Here is a 12,628-nt window from a genome sequence, read left to right as displayed (position 1 = left end):
CATCATAGCTTTTAATATATTTTTTAAAATAGAATTTTATAAAGCCCATTTTGTTTGGAGATTTTTACAGAACACAAGGTGTGTTAATTTTTTCATTTTTTAAAAAAAATAAAAAACTGAATAGAATACTTTTATAAAACACTTTATCCGCAATAATTTTCTTATTGGTGTTTAAAAAAGTATGGTTATATTTTAGTTTTAATACCAAAAAAAAAAAAAAAAAAAGTGGTTAAAAGGCTTTTCATTTAAAAAAAAACAAAAAAAATTTTTAAAAATAAAAAAAAAAATAAAATTAAAAAAAAAAAAAATTAAATTAATCTCAGGTTTTATTACACTTTACAAAAAAAATAAAAAGAAAACTTTGTCACCTTATAGTTGCATCAGAAATTATTTTGTTTTTTTCTTTTTGATACAATTCAAAATAATATAAATATTTTGAGTTTTTTTATTTTTATTATTTCATTTTGCAATTGTAAAAAACAGATAAAAAAAAAAACTATTATTTCTTTTAAAAGATACTAATAGGATATTTATATCATCACAAAATTTTATTTATTTTTATTTTTATTTTATTTTTTTTACAATTTAAACCAAAAGTCATTTTATTCATCATTTACCCTTTTTCATAATCTATATTTCTTTATCTCTAATAAAAAACTCCTCTTCATATTATTCATAATACCATTCATCAAAACAATTTCAAAAAAATTTTTAATAATAATAATAATAATAACAATAAATTTTTTAAACTGATCAATATATAAATCAATAAACTACAATAAACAACCACTACAATAACATCAATATAATAATATTATTTTAAAAATAAAAACTTCCCAACCCTCTAAAAAACACTTTTCTTTTTTCCAACACACTTATCAAATTTAATCGTTGGTCTTTGATTTAAAATTTTACTTTGGTGTGTCATTAAAAGAAACACCATCAATTATTAAAAAAAGAAAACACAAACACACACTTTTTACAACCCCCCTAAACACCACATTCACACACTTTAAAATTTTTAACCTCCATTAACCCTTAATTGTGTGATATTATTTTGAAAAAACAAAATAATTTGTTCAACCACTCAAAAAGCTTCAGTTTAAATCCTAAAAATAATAATTTAATTTATAAATCTAACAAATTTTATATAAAAAGAAAAAAAAAAAAAAAAATATAAATTATTATTTTATAAAAATAGTAATAATATAAAGAAATTTTTTATTATAATTTTTAAATATTTATTTTTGTATATAATATCATCATCATAAACACAAACAATCAAGAACTAGTTTTTTATTATAAAATAGATAAAAAATTGCCATTTCCTTTAATTTTAAAATAATAAAAACATTAAAATAATTGTATTTTTTTATTTATAGTTTATTTTAAACAATCAACATCATCATCAGCATCCCCATCCCATCATTTTACCCAATAATAATAATAATTAAAAAGTTATTTTTATTTTATTTTTATTTTTATTATTTTTAAAAATTTTATTTTAAAAAATAAATAAAAAAAACACTATAAATATTTTTCCCATTACAATCTCACAATCAAAGAAAACATAAACAAATAAATAAATAAATAAAATGGGTAACGCTTCATCATCATCATCCAAAAGTAAAAAAAACAATGGCAATAATAACAATTGTAAAAACGCATGTAATAATAAGAAAAAAACTACAAATGAATGCAATAACAAAAAAGAAGTTGGTCCAAAAAATTATAAATTAATTGTACTTGGTTCATCTGGTGTTGGTAAAACATCCTACTCGTTCAGATTTGTTTCAAATATTTTTATTACCGAATATGACCCAACAGTCGAAGATGCCTACAAAAAAGACTATACCTATGACGGAAAAGAAATGAAATTAGAAATTATCGATACTGCTGGTCAAGAAGAATATAGTAGTGGCGTTATGGATAAATCCATTAGATGCGGCGATGGATTTGTTTTAGTCTACAGTATCACAAGCAGAGAAAGCTACCAAAAAATTAAAGATCTCAGAGAAAAAATTCTTTGGGTCAAAGATAAGGAAAAGGTCCCAATGATCATTGTCGGTAATAAATCAGATATTGAAAAAGATAGAAAAGTAACTAAAAGCGAAGCTCGTGCCTTAGCTGAAGAATATGGTTGTAAATATATAGAAACTTCTGCAAAAACAAATACAAATATTAGCGAATCGATGGATTTCTTATTAAAAGATATTTTATTTAACGAATCAAAAGAAAAAGAAAACAAATAATTAAATAATAATACAATAATAATATGATTAAATTTTTTTTTCAATAATAATATTTTTGCTAATAATTATTAACTATAAAAAAAAAAAACCAAACTAAAATTTTTTTGTAAATATATAAATAAACTTTTTAAAATTAATTTTTCTCCATAATCTGCTTTTCTTTTTATTTTTAAATCTATAACTTTTTTTTTAAATCAAAATTTTTTTTTTATATCCAAAATTATCAAAATTTTTTTTTTTTTTTTTGGTTAAAAATCTAAAAACTATGTATTTTTCAAACACATCCATAATTATACATTTATCATTGATTCTAAAATAAAAATACCTATGTCTATATTTTTTTTTTTTAAGTTACAAAAATTTTATTATTTTATTTTTTATGAAAAAAAAAAATAATTATATTATTATATTATTAAATTTGCTTATAATTCATCTTTGACAGATTTCTTTGAAGCTTTCTTTTCTTCTTTCTTTTCTTCTTTTTTATCTTCAGTCTTAACTAATTCTTCTTCGGTGGCTTCTTCAGTTTCTTCAGCTTCTTCAGTTTCTTTGGCAACTTTTTCAGCTTCTTCTTTGGCTTTTTTAGCTTCTTCAGCTTTTTTCTTTTCTTCTTCAACTCTTTTAGCTTCTAATTCATCAAACATTTTCTTTTCACCTTCTTGTTGGTTAACAAAGGTCTTTTCTGAGAATTCTTTAGCTTCTTCGAGTGAATCAGAGATAAAGAAGTTGTTAAAGATGGTACCGGATTTAACTTGCCATAATTCGAAACCAATGTAGTTTAAGTTATCGAATTTGTAGATTTCTTTGTCATCTTTGTATTCTGGATTGTCAATTAATGGATGGACCCATTCACCTTTGTATTCTGGGTTTGGAATCTTTTTAGCTTTCCATTCACCTTTGTATTCTGGGTTGGCAATGGTTGGGGCTTCCCATTCACCATCATCTTCATCATTCCAATCTTCTGGTTTGGCAGCTTCTGGATCAACAATGGTAGCTGGAATAGTATCGTAATCAGCTGGTTTAACATCGGCTGGATCATCGATTTCTTTGACATCAACCCAATCAGCTGGTTTGCTTTCTTTTGGATCTTTAATTTGTTTTGGGGCAAGAACTTCCCAATCTTCAGTGATGGAACCACTTTGGACTTCTTTGTTATCAATGAGAACTTTGTAGGTATTGTCTGGTGACATAACAAAGGTATATTGATGGGTTAATTGATCAACTGGTGGGTTGGTGATTTCTTTTTTGATTAAATGGTTTTTACCATTGTAGTTAATAATAAAGTGAACTTTCTTTGAACCAGCGCAGGTATCGAAACCAAGCATAAGAGCGTATTCAGAGTCACCATTGAATTCTTTTTGATTGAGACCGCTTGGTAAAACTTTAATGTAAGCACCACCACAATCCATTTTATTTTCCATTTTAACAGTGTATTGAACAACTAAATCTTTATCTTTATTGCTAAAGGCTGGGAATTCAGCTGAGGCAGCGTAGAAACGAGCATCTTCACTAGTTTGGATACCTTTTTTGCTATCATCGTTGTACCATTTACCAGCAGTGTGAACTAATTTACCAGCTCTACCATCATCTTTGTGCCAATCTGAAATGACCCATCTTGATTCCCAATCACCTGTAAAAAAAAAAAAAAAAAAAAAAATTTTAAAAAAAAAAAAATGAATTTGTTAATATACACAATATTTGGGTGGTGTTTTTGAATTTTAGATTTAAAAAACCAAAACTTTAAAAAATATTTATAAATAATTATTATTAAACTTACCATCAAAAGAGTCTTCAAAGTAAACTTTGGCGTTGACTAAGCCTAATAAAACTAAAACTAATAATAATAAAAGTCTCATTATTTGTTGTATATATGTTAAGTTGAAATTAAAAATAAAAATTTAGAAAAAAAAAAAAAAATTTATTTTCAAAAAAAAAATTATAAAAAATTATAAAAAATTTTAAAAAAAAAAAAAAAAATATTTGTGCGTCATCAATAGAAAAAATTTTAACTTTTTTTTTTTTTTTTAATAAATTTTAAAAAAAATTATTTATAACTTTTTAATTTAAAAATGGAAATTAAAAGACAAATGTAATAGTGGTTAATTTTTTTTACAACCATTTTAAATTATGTATTAAAATTTTGATTGTTTTCTATTGGACTTTGATGAGTCATTGTTTAGTTTTTTCAACCACCATTTTTTTTATTTTTTATTTTTTATTTTTTTTTTATTTTTTATTTTTTATTTTTTTTCCTTTTTTAACAGATTGTTGAAATACAAATAGTGTTTGTATTTTTTTTTTTTTGAGATATAAATTAAATGGTATCGAAAAAAAAAAAAAAAAAAACAGTGTCAACTAAAAAATAGTTTTGTTAAATAACAAATATTACTATTTATTATATTTATTAATTATTGTTTTGTTGTTGTTAATGTTACTATTGTTTTTAAGTTCATATAATTATGATTATGATTATTATTGTTGCAAATTGAATATTTTTTTTAATTTTTTTAATTATTTTTTAATATTTATTTATTTGTAAAAAATAAATGTTGGTGGGAATTTGGACCAAGATTATGGAATTCATTAAATGCTTTTTCGCTTTCTTTACGATTTGAAACAGTTGAAATGTTATTGTTTAACATTTCTAAACGAAGGAGTAAACCATTGGTAGAGTTTTGGAAATCTTGACCAACTTGCATAGTCTTTTCAAAGGTTGTTGTTCTTTGATCGGCTTTCTTTGCAAAGAGACGTTTATTATGAGAATCGATACGAGCTTGAATATCACCATCCATAATTAATTTACTGATTTCTCTTTCTAAATGTGGAACAGTAGTATTGAAAGCAGTTGCCATAATATTTAAATCTACAGATACATATGGTGAAAAGTATTGAATTAAAGCTTTGCTTCTAATTTTTTGATATAAGCTTTCAACGTGTTTATGAAGGTGAATATCTAAAAGTAATATTGGTTTCATTTTATCGAGTGTTTTTAAACAAGAGCCATATTTAGTGTTGTAGAAATCGTTGATTAATTCTCTAAGTTCTGGTACTAATTCTAAATAGTTTTTAAACATTTGATCGTCGATAACTTTTTTTTTTAATTCGTTTCTATCAAATGAGGCCAATGCACATAAACCACCATAATATGCAATATCTTGTGGTGACATAATCTATAAAAAAAATTAATGGTTATTATTAATATGTGTAAAATAAAATAAATAATTATTTATATTGATGCCTACATCTGAAAAAGTGTTTGATTGTTCGAATGGTGTTTCAATGAATTTCTTAGCGGCTACTTTATATCTATTGCTATCTAAATTGTGTAAACCATTGACTGAACGAAGTTTAGCAATTGAAGTATTATCTAAATCTGGACATTGTTCAGCTTTGGCAATATATGATGGTGCATGAGTGTAGTTTTGAGTATCGACACCTAATTTAATGATATTGAAACACATGGTTAAAACATGCTTTGATGTTGTACAATAATCTCTAGTTCTAATAAAACATTTAATGGCATTTTGAGTATCACCTAATTTATAATAAAATTCACCTAAATCGTTTTGAGCAAACTATTTTTTTTTAAAAAAAAGTGTTAGTATTTAAAATATTATTTTTTTTTTTAATATTTTTAATATTTATAAAAATATTTATTATTATATTCTATACATACACGAATGGCATCTTTAATCATATTTGATTTTGCGGTATTTAAATCTAATTCTAATTTATCTAAATGTGAGGCATTCTTTTTATTGAGAGCTTCGATATATGATGGATCAATTTCGAGGATACCATGTGATTTACTGACTATAGTATTGTATAATTCTAAGTTTGGTGTTTTTTGAACTTCTTTAAGGGCTTGTTTAAAAGCTTCGACTTCTAATGGTTTGCAACTTTCAGCAATAAAAAGTAATCTATAAATTTTGGTGAAACCTGTATAATTGTTAATGTAAGCTTCTAAATCAAATTCATTTGAAATTGATTGATGATTTGATACTGATGATGATGATGATGACCCTTTCTCAACTTCCATATCCTCCATTTTGTTATTGTTATATTTAGTTGGTTGTGATATTAATAAAAAAAAATTTTAAAAAAAAATTAAAAATATAAAAAAAAAAAAAATTAATTTGAAATATTGAAAAAAAATAAAAAAAAATAAAAATTTTTATATTAAAAAAAAAATAAAAAATTTTAGGAAAAAAAAAATAAATAAAAAAAAAGAAATACAAAAATAAATATCTGTAATATTTTACCTATAATTCAAATTGGGTTTTTTTTTATTAAAGAAATTGTTTATTTTTTATTTTTTTTTAATTCTTATTGATTGAAATTTTTTTTTTTTTTTTTTTTTTAAATTGGTTTGATTTGACCAAATTGATTTGTTATTTTTTTGATTTTTACTTTTTAATATAATTTAAAAAATTGTTCTTTCTAAACATTGAGGAATACCGTTTTTAACAATACATTGAGAACCTCTACTACATTCTACATAGTCACATAATGAGGCACATCTTTGTTCATTCAAGAGACAAATTTCATTATGTTTACATTGAATAAATGGACCACATTGTACACCTGCTTCTTCTTCGCTTGAATCTTCCCAACCTGGACGTACACATGATGGAATATATGGACAACATTTGGAATTTGGACCACTTCCTCTTGGGCATTTGTTTGGTACAATATGGCATGATAAACTACCACATTCAACATCACGACAGGTAAGGCAGTGTGATGGTGGTGGTGGTGATGGAGCTTTAACACAGGTTGGAACGTTGCTAATTAGTGTGCACATATAACCTGGTGGACAACGTAAATCACGGCATTGGTGGGCTGGTGGTAAGGGTTTTCTTATACAGGTGGTTTCTCCATTGATAATTTTACATACATGGAATGGTGGGCAAGTTACATTGTGACATTGATGATCTGGTGGTGGACGTACACAATGAGCTTCACCGTGCCAGTTAACTTCGCAATCATATCCTGGTGGGCAGTGTTTTCTTAAACATTCTTCATGTGTTGATTCAACACAATTAGCTTGACCATCAAATTCAATACAATTAAAACCTTTTGGACACGAGACTTTATCGCAAAGACACTCTGGTTTTGGTGGTGGGTGTGGTGGACGAGTATGTGGTGGACGGGTGTGTGGTGGACGATGGTGTTTAGGGACACAGATGGCAGCATTTTCTTTATTAACAATACATTCTTTATCTTGTTCACATTTAACACCATCACATAATGAATGGGGGTGTGGATGTGGGTGATGAGTATGTGGTGGTGGTGATGTTGGTGGTGGTGGTGGTGGATGAGGTTTTTCTACACAATAAGCTCCACCATGAATTCCTTCACATACATATCCATCTGGACAAAGTACATTCTTACATACATCTTGGTTACCACCACCATTATTATCAGCACTACATTCAGCAAAACGTGGGCAGCAACTAGTACCCATACATGGTACTGGTTCTTTCCATTGACATGATCCACTTTTAATTAAAAAGTTATAAGTATTTTATAAAAAGACGTAGTAATAATGTTTTATTATACATACCCTCTTGATTCACAAGATTTTTGGTCACAAGTTGAGTTTAATGGTTTAAAATCTACAAGTTCTGGTAAATTTGGTCTACATTGACTCCATAATTCATAAATAGCATTTGATTTGGTATCTTGAACACATGTTAGAGGAGCATTTCCACATCCACTACCATTATCTTTGACACAAAAGAAACGTTTTACACCACAACATGAAACAAATGGTAAATATTGGCAACCTGAACCTGGAGCTTTACATTCGTTTTCGCTTAAATAATCACAACCTCTTGGTGGTGGTGGAGATGGGTGTGGATGCCAATCACCACCTTCTCCCCAATGCTGGGCCTCTTGTTGAAGTTTTTGAACATCTTGATTTTGACCGTTTTGAATTTCATCTGCAGCTAAAGCAGCAGAAGAAAAAGAAAGCAAAAGTGCAAAACTAATAAACTTTTTATATATTTTCATAATATTTACTATATTATATATTTTTTATAAAACAATGATAGTTTATTATTATTGGGTAATAAATGAAATAATATTTTATATTTTAAAAAAAAAAAAATTGTTTAAATAAATTTTAAAAAAAAAAATTAAATTAAATTAAAATATAAATTAAAATAGAAAATAAAAATAAAATTCCAAATTTGTTTTTTAATTAATCAAATTAGTAATGAATAATTCAATTTCTTACTCTGGGTGGCAACTGAATTTTTTTCATATGTATTTATTTTTGATTAAAAAAAAAAAATTAAATAAATTTGAAATTAACAATATTATATATAGATTAAAACAAAAAAATATAATTGAATTTTGCAAATATAAATATAGTAATGAGAGAGATATAATAATTTTTTTTATTTTTACTTTAAATATAATTGGAGAAAATTACAAATGAATATATATGGAATGTAATTACAAAAAGTCTTATTATAATGCCAATATATCTCTTTGTATCGTGGTTTTTCATTGATAAAAACAATGATTTAAAATAAATAATAATTATATGAACAATGTTATTATAATTGATTTTTTTTTTAAAAAAATTTTCACCCCTTTTTTCTATTTCAACACTAACTAACTTTTTAAATCTCAATACCCACCTTTTCATATAATCTATACATTATTTCACTCACCCACTCAAAAAAATAAAAATTAAATATTATTTTTTTAGAATACATTTATATGTAAATTTTTTTTTTTTTAATCACCCACCCCCCGTTAAAAATAATTTTTTTCTTGATTATAATTTTTCTTTCAAATTCAAAAAGAAAATAAAGTGTGCGAAAAGTATAATATATATTTTAAACAATTTAACAACACAAAATAATATCCTAAATATTTCAATTTTTTTAAAAAAATATTTAGGTACTAATATTATATATGAGAAAAAAAAAAAAGCAATTTTTTTGATAAAATTAAAAAAAAATTTTTTAAAAAAATTCCAATTTTTTTTTTTCAAATACCCCATTATAAAAACATAAACCACAATAATTATCACTTTAACATCACATTATTGCACATAATAGTTTTATACTTTTATATGTAAAACAAACATGACTGATATTCAAGAAATAAAAAAGGTAAATATAATTTATTAAATTATTAAATTGTTAAATTATTAATATCTTTTCATTTTTTTTAATAAAAAGTTTGGTATAGAAATTTTAAAGAAAAGGAAATCAAACGAGGATGATGAATCCAAAATTATGTTTTTTGGTTTGGCTGGTAGTCACTCCTTCAATTTAAATGTCGAAACTAGCGATAACGATTATTTTGGAGTTTATGCTACAGATATCGATGAGGTTTTATCAAACGATATAAATAACTCGATTATAGATGGCCACACTCCAGAGGATTATGTAATATTCGAAGTTTCATACTTTTTAGAATTACTTAATAAAGGAAACCCAAAATTAATTGAGCCTGTATTTTCAAATAGATTTTGTTATAAATCTCCACAATGGGAGTCATTAATGAAATTTAAAAAGAGTTTTATCACTAAATCGGTAATCTTTCATTATATTAGCTATAGTAAAAGCCAGATGGGTGACGCTACAAAAATAATTTTCAACAATAGTCAAACCGAACAAACCGAAGACCAGAAAACTTTGCTCTTAAATATGATTAATAGTAATCACAATTACCACAAAAAGCTTTATCACACCTATCGTTTACTCTTGGAAACTAAAAGAATGTTGACTAATAAAGAACCAGTTGTATTTTTAGAGGGTGAGGAGCGTGAAAAAATTATGAATATTCGTATGGGTAAAGAGGACATATCAACAGTATTAAAAGAAATATCACAGCTATTCAAAGAGTGTAAAGAATTAGAAGAAAATTTAAAGGATGACCAATTACCAGAAAGTTTAGATATTAAAATCTTAAACGAATGGTTAATTCAAGTTAGAAAACAAAGTTATATTAAAAAAGAAGCTGAATTTCCAACTGTAAAATATACTGATGCCGATTTTGAAATTAATGATATTAAAAACTATAATCTTTTAAAGGTTTATAATCACTTTCAATCATTATTAGAAAAACATAATCTTCAAGGATCTAAAATTCTAATGATCAATAAATCTGGTTCAACATCTCACAATCTAGTTGCTCAGGATGAAATTGATAACTTAGATAAATCTGAAGATTGGATTGGTGTTTATGTGGCTCCAACTGAAAAGTTATTTTCATTATATCCACCACCAAGACGTATTGATTCAAACACACCAATTTCTACTGTTTCAAAGATTGAGGAACCAGAGGATTCATCAAACCAAAGGGATACTTATTATTCAGGCCACCAATTGTTCGAGTTAGGTTATTTCATTAATCTTTTATCTTCTGGTAATCACCGTGCTATCGAGTGCATTTATGGGGCTGAACTTGGTGATACATTAGAAACCAAAATATGGAAAGAGATTAAAGGATTGGACATCAATTATTTAACAGTTAATTTAATGCATCATTGTTGGGGTATTTCTAAGGGTTTAATCGAGAAGATTCAAAAGAACCAAGACCATTTCCCACTATCAGAGAAGCGTAAATTACTTTATCATGCCCAAAGACTAATCAACAGAGCTGAGGAGATTTTAAATAAATCACAATATACTGTATACTTGGATGAAGATGATAATAAAGAGGAAAGAGATCTCTTATTAACAATTAAAAATTCACAAGATTTCGATTCCGCTCAATTAAATTCATTATTAAATAGCTGTTCAAATAAAATTAAATCTGTTGGTGAGGAAATTCAAAAACTACAAAAAATTTCGGCAAAGGATAAAAAGAATAACGAAATCAATATTAAAAGCTCCTTAAAACAAAGTTTAATAAAAGTTAGGAAGTCAATGATTAAAATAGTTATTTAATTAATTAATCATAGTAAAAATAAAAATAAAAATCGATTTTTATAAGTATTTTATAGAAATATTTAACTATTTATTTCTTTAATTAAACTATCAATATATTCAATATCTAGATTTAAAGATGACATAATTTTGATTGAATCCTTTGTTAATCTATTGCTTTTAATTGTTGGGAAAATATCATTTACAATGTAATTGCCTGATCCCAATTGACAAGGGGCCATTTCACATACCACTAATTTATCATATTCATTGGATTTATCAATAAGTTCAATTATTTTTTCATAACTTTGTTGTATATGGCAAGGATTTCTTATATTTTCGTACAAATGATTTTGGTCATATTTATAATTTTCATTAAAATATTTTAAATTTGCACAAGATAAAACTGGAATTGTGGGTAAATTTGATTTTATATCTAATGATAGAACATCATTTTTAGTTGCATCTTGAACACTGCAATGGAATCTAGTACCCAAACTCATTGATGAATATTTTATCCCATCCTGTTTTAGTCTATTTTCTAGATCTATAATTTCATCATTTTTACCTGATAAAACAAAAGCATTAGGTGAAATATATAGAGACTGCTCTAATGTGTTATAAAGATTTGAATACTTATTATCATAAATATTTTTATTGCAAAAAATACCAATCATTTTTCCTTCTTTATCTAAAGTATCATTTAAAAGTTTTGCTCTTAAAAAAACTATATCACAAGCTGTATCTAAATCTAAAACCCCACTTATATACAATGAAGAAATTTCACCGCAACTAAAAGAAAAAAGTGTTAAAAAATAAAAAAATATACCATAGTTAATAAATCTTACCTTATTCCCATTACCATAGACGGTACTATTCCTTTTTTTTTATAAAGAGAAAAGAGTGATACTTGAAACATAAATAACATTGTGTGAGTAAAAAATTGATCAGTTTCAATATAATTACTATCATTTTTTTTTAAAGCTTTTTCTAACATTGAGAAACCAAAATATTTATTTTTCATTTTTTCATCCAAAAAATCCATTGTCTTTCTAAACTCTTTTTCTTTAAAATACAAAGATAAATTTTCTTTTGTCCATTTCTATAAAAAAAAAAGATATTTTTTAATTTTTTTTTCACATTTTTTTTCTTTTTTAATATACTTACTATTATCTGGCCACAAAAAACTATTAACAAAAATGTTTTCATTAATTATATATTATATTTAATGCAGAATAAAAAAAACTTTATTTTTATTTTAAATACAAAATAAAAAAAATATAAATTTTTTAAATATAAAATTTAAAAACAAATAAATTATAATTACAGATAAAATTTTTTTTTTTTATTTAAAATTTTTTTTTTTTCTTTTTAAAGATTAAATCTCTTTTTTTCAAGAAATAATTTATTTATATTTTTAAATCTCTTTTATACATTCTTTAAAGAAAACCAATTTTTATTATTAAAACTTTTTTTTAATTT

The 12,628-nt window shown here is 24.7% G+C and overlaps 6 protein-coding genes across 6 annotated transcripts; 2 read left to right on the top strand and 4 right to left on the bottom strand.

Annotated features, from left to right (window-relative positions):
• Positions 1–1,595: 1,595 nt before the first annotated feature.
• rsmA (rsmA, RAS family GTPase) lies at positions 1,596–2,252 on the top strand (the record flags this gene model as incomplete). Its single annotated transcript, XM_003293179.1, has 1 exon — positions 1,596–2,252. One exon carries the CDS (start codon positions 1,596–1,598, stop codon positions 2,250–2,252), a length of 657 nt encoding a protein of 218 aa, XP_003293227.1.
• A 348-nt stretch (positions 2,253–2,600) lies between these two features.
• On the bottom strand, positions 2,601–4,108 carry DICPUDRAFT_50849 (uncharacterized protein; the record flags this gene model as incomplete). Its single annotated transcript, XM_003293177.1, has 2 exons — positions 2,601–3,882; positions 4,030–4,108. 2 exons carry the CDS (start codon positions 4,106–4,108, stop codon positions 2,675–2,677), a joined length of 1,287 nt encoding a protein of 428 aa, XP_003293225.1. The 3' UTR covers positions 2,601–2,674.
• Positions 4,109–4,616: 508 nt separating this feature from the next.
• DICPUDRAFT_58371 (COP9 signalosome complex subunit 1) lies at positions 4,617–6,291 on the bottom strand (the record flags this gene model as incomplete). Its single annotated transcript, XM_003293176.1, has 3 exons — positions 4,617–5,422; positions 5,495–5,827; positions 5,929–6,291. The coding sequence occupies 3 exons, from the start codon at positions 6,289–6,291 to the stop codon at positions 4,778–4,780; spliced, it is 1,341 nt and encodes a 446-aa protein (XP_003293224.1). The 3' UTR covers positions 4,617–4,777.
• Positions 6,292–6,540: 249 nt separating this feature from the next.
• Positions 6,541–8,323, bottom strand: DICPUDRAFT_50845 (uncharacterized protein). Its single transcript, XM_003293175.1, has 2 exons — positions 7,819–8,323; positions 6,541–7,753 (listed from the first exon to the last, which is right to left on the bottom strand). Exons 1-2 carry the CDS (start codon positions 8,265–8,267, stop codon positions 6,676–6,678), a joined length of 1,527 nt encoding a protein of 508 aa, XP_003293223.1. The 5' UTR covers positions 8,268–8,323; the 3' UTR covers positions 6,541–6,675.
• A 956-nt stretch (positions 8,324–9,279) lies between these two features.
• On the top strand, positions 9,280–11,182 carry DICPUDRAFT_50844 (uncharacterized protein). The gene is made up of 2 exons (XM_003293178.1): positions 9,280–9,382; positions 9,452–11,182. Exons 1-2 carry the CDS (start codon positions 9,356–9,358, stop codon positions 11,165–11,167), a joined length of 1,743 nt encoding a protein of 580 aa, XP_003293226.1. The 5' UTR covers positions 9,280–9,355; the 3' UTR covers positions 11,168–11,182.
• Positions 11,183–11,439: 257 nt separating this feature from the next.
• Positions 11,440–12,230, bottom strand: DICPUDRAFT_7819 (uncharacterized protein; the record flags this gene model as incomplete). Its single annotated transcript, XM_003293174.1, has 2 exons — positions 11,440–11,938; positions 11,995–12,230. Coding segments are annotated over 2 exons (735 nt in total), but the record flags the coding sequence as incomplete, so codon positions are not given.
• Between the last annotated feature and the right edge of the window lie 398 nt (positions 12,231–12,628).

Source organism: Dictyostelium purpureum (genome assembly GCF_000190715.1).
Source record: "Dictyostelium purpureum unplaced genomic scaffold DICPUscaffold_405, whole genome shotgun sequence".
NCBI classification, from domain to species: domain Eukaryota; phylum Evosea; class Eumycetozoa; order Dictyosteliales; family Dictyosteliaceae; genus Dictyostelium; species Dictyostelium purpureum.
This window is presented reverse-complemented; position numbering and strand designations above follow the sequence as displayed.

Bases quoted from the DNA above. Each gene is read 5' to 3' on its own strand.
- DICPUDRAFT_50845 (XM_003293175.1), bottom strand. From the start codon at position 8,267: ATGAAAATATATAAAAAGTTTATTAGTTTTGCACTTTTGCTTTCTTTT. The intron at 7,754-7,818 runs GTATGTATAATA...TTTAATTAAAAG, and splicing joins AAATCTTGTGAATCAAGAGG to TGGATCATGTCAATGGAAAG.
- DICPUDRAFT_50844 (XM_003293178.1), top strand. From the start codon at position 9,356: ATGACTGATATTCAAGAAATAAAAAAG. The intron at 9,383-9,451 runs GTAAATATAATT...TTTAATAAAAAG, and splicing joins ATATTCAAGAAATAAAAAAG to TTTGGTATAGAAATTTTAAA.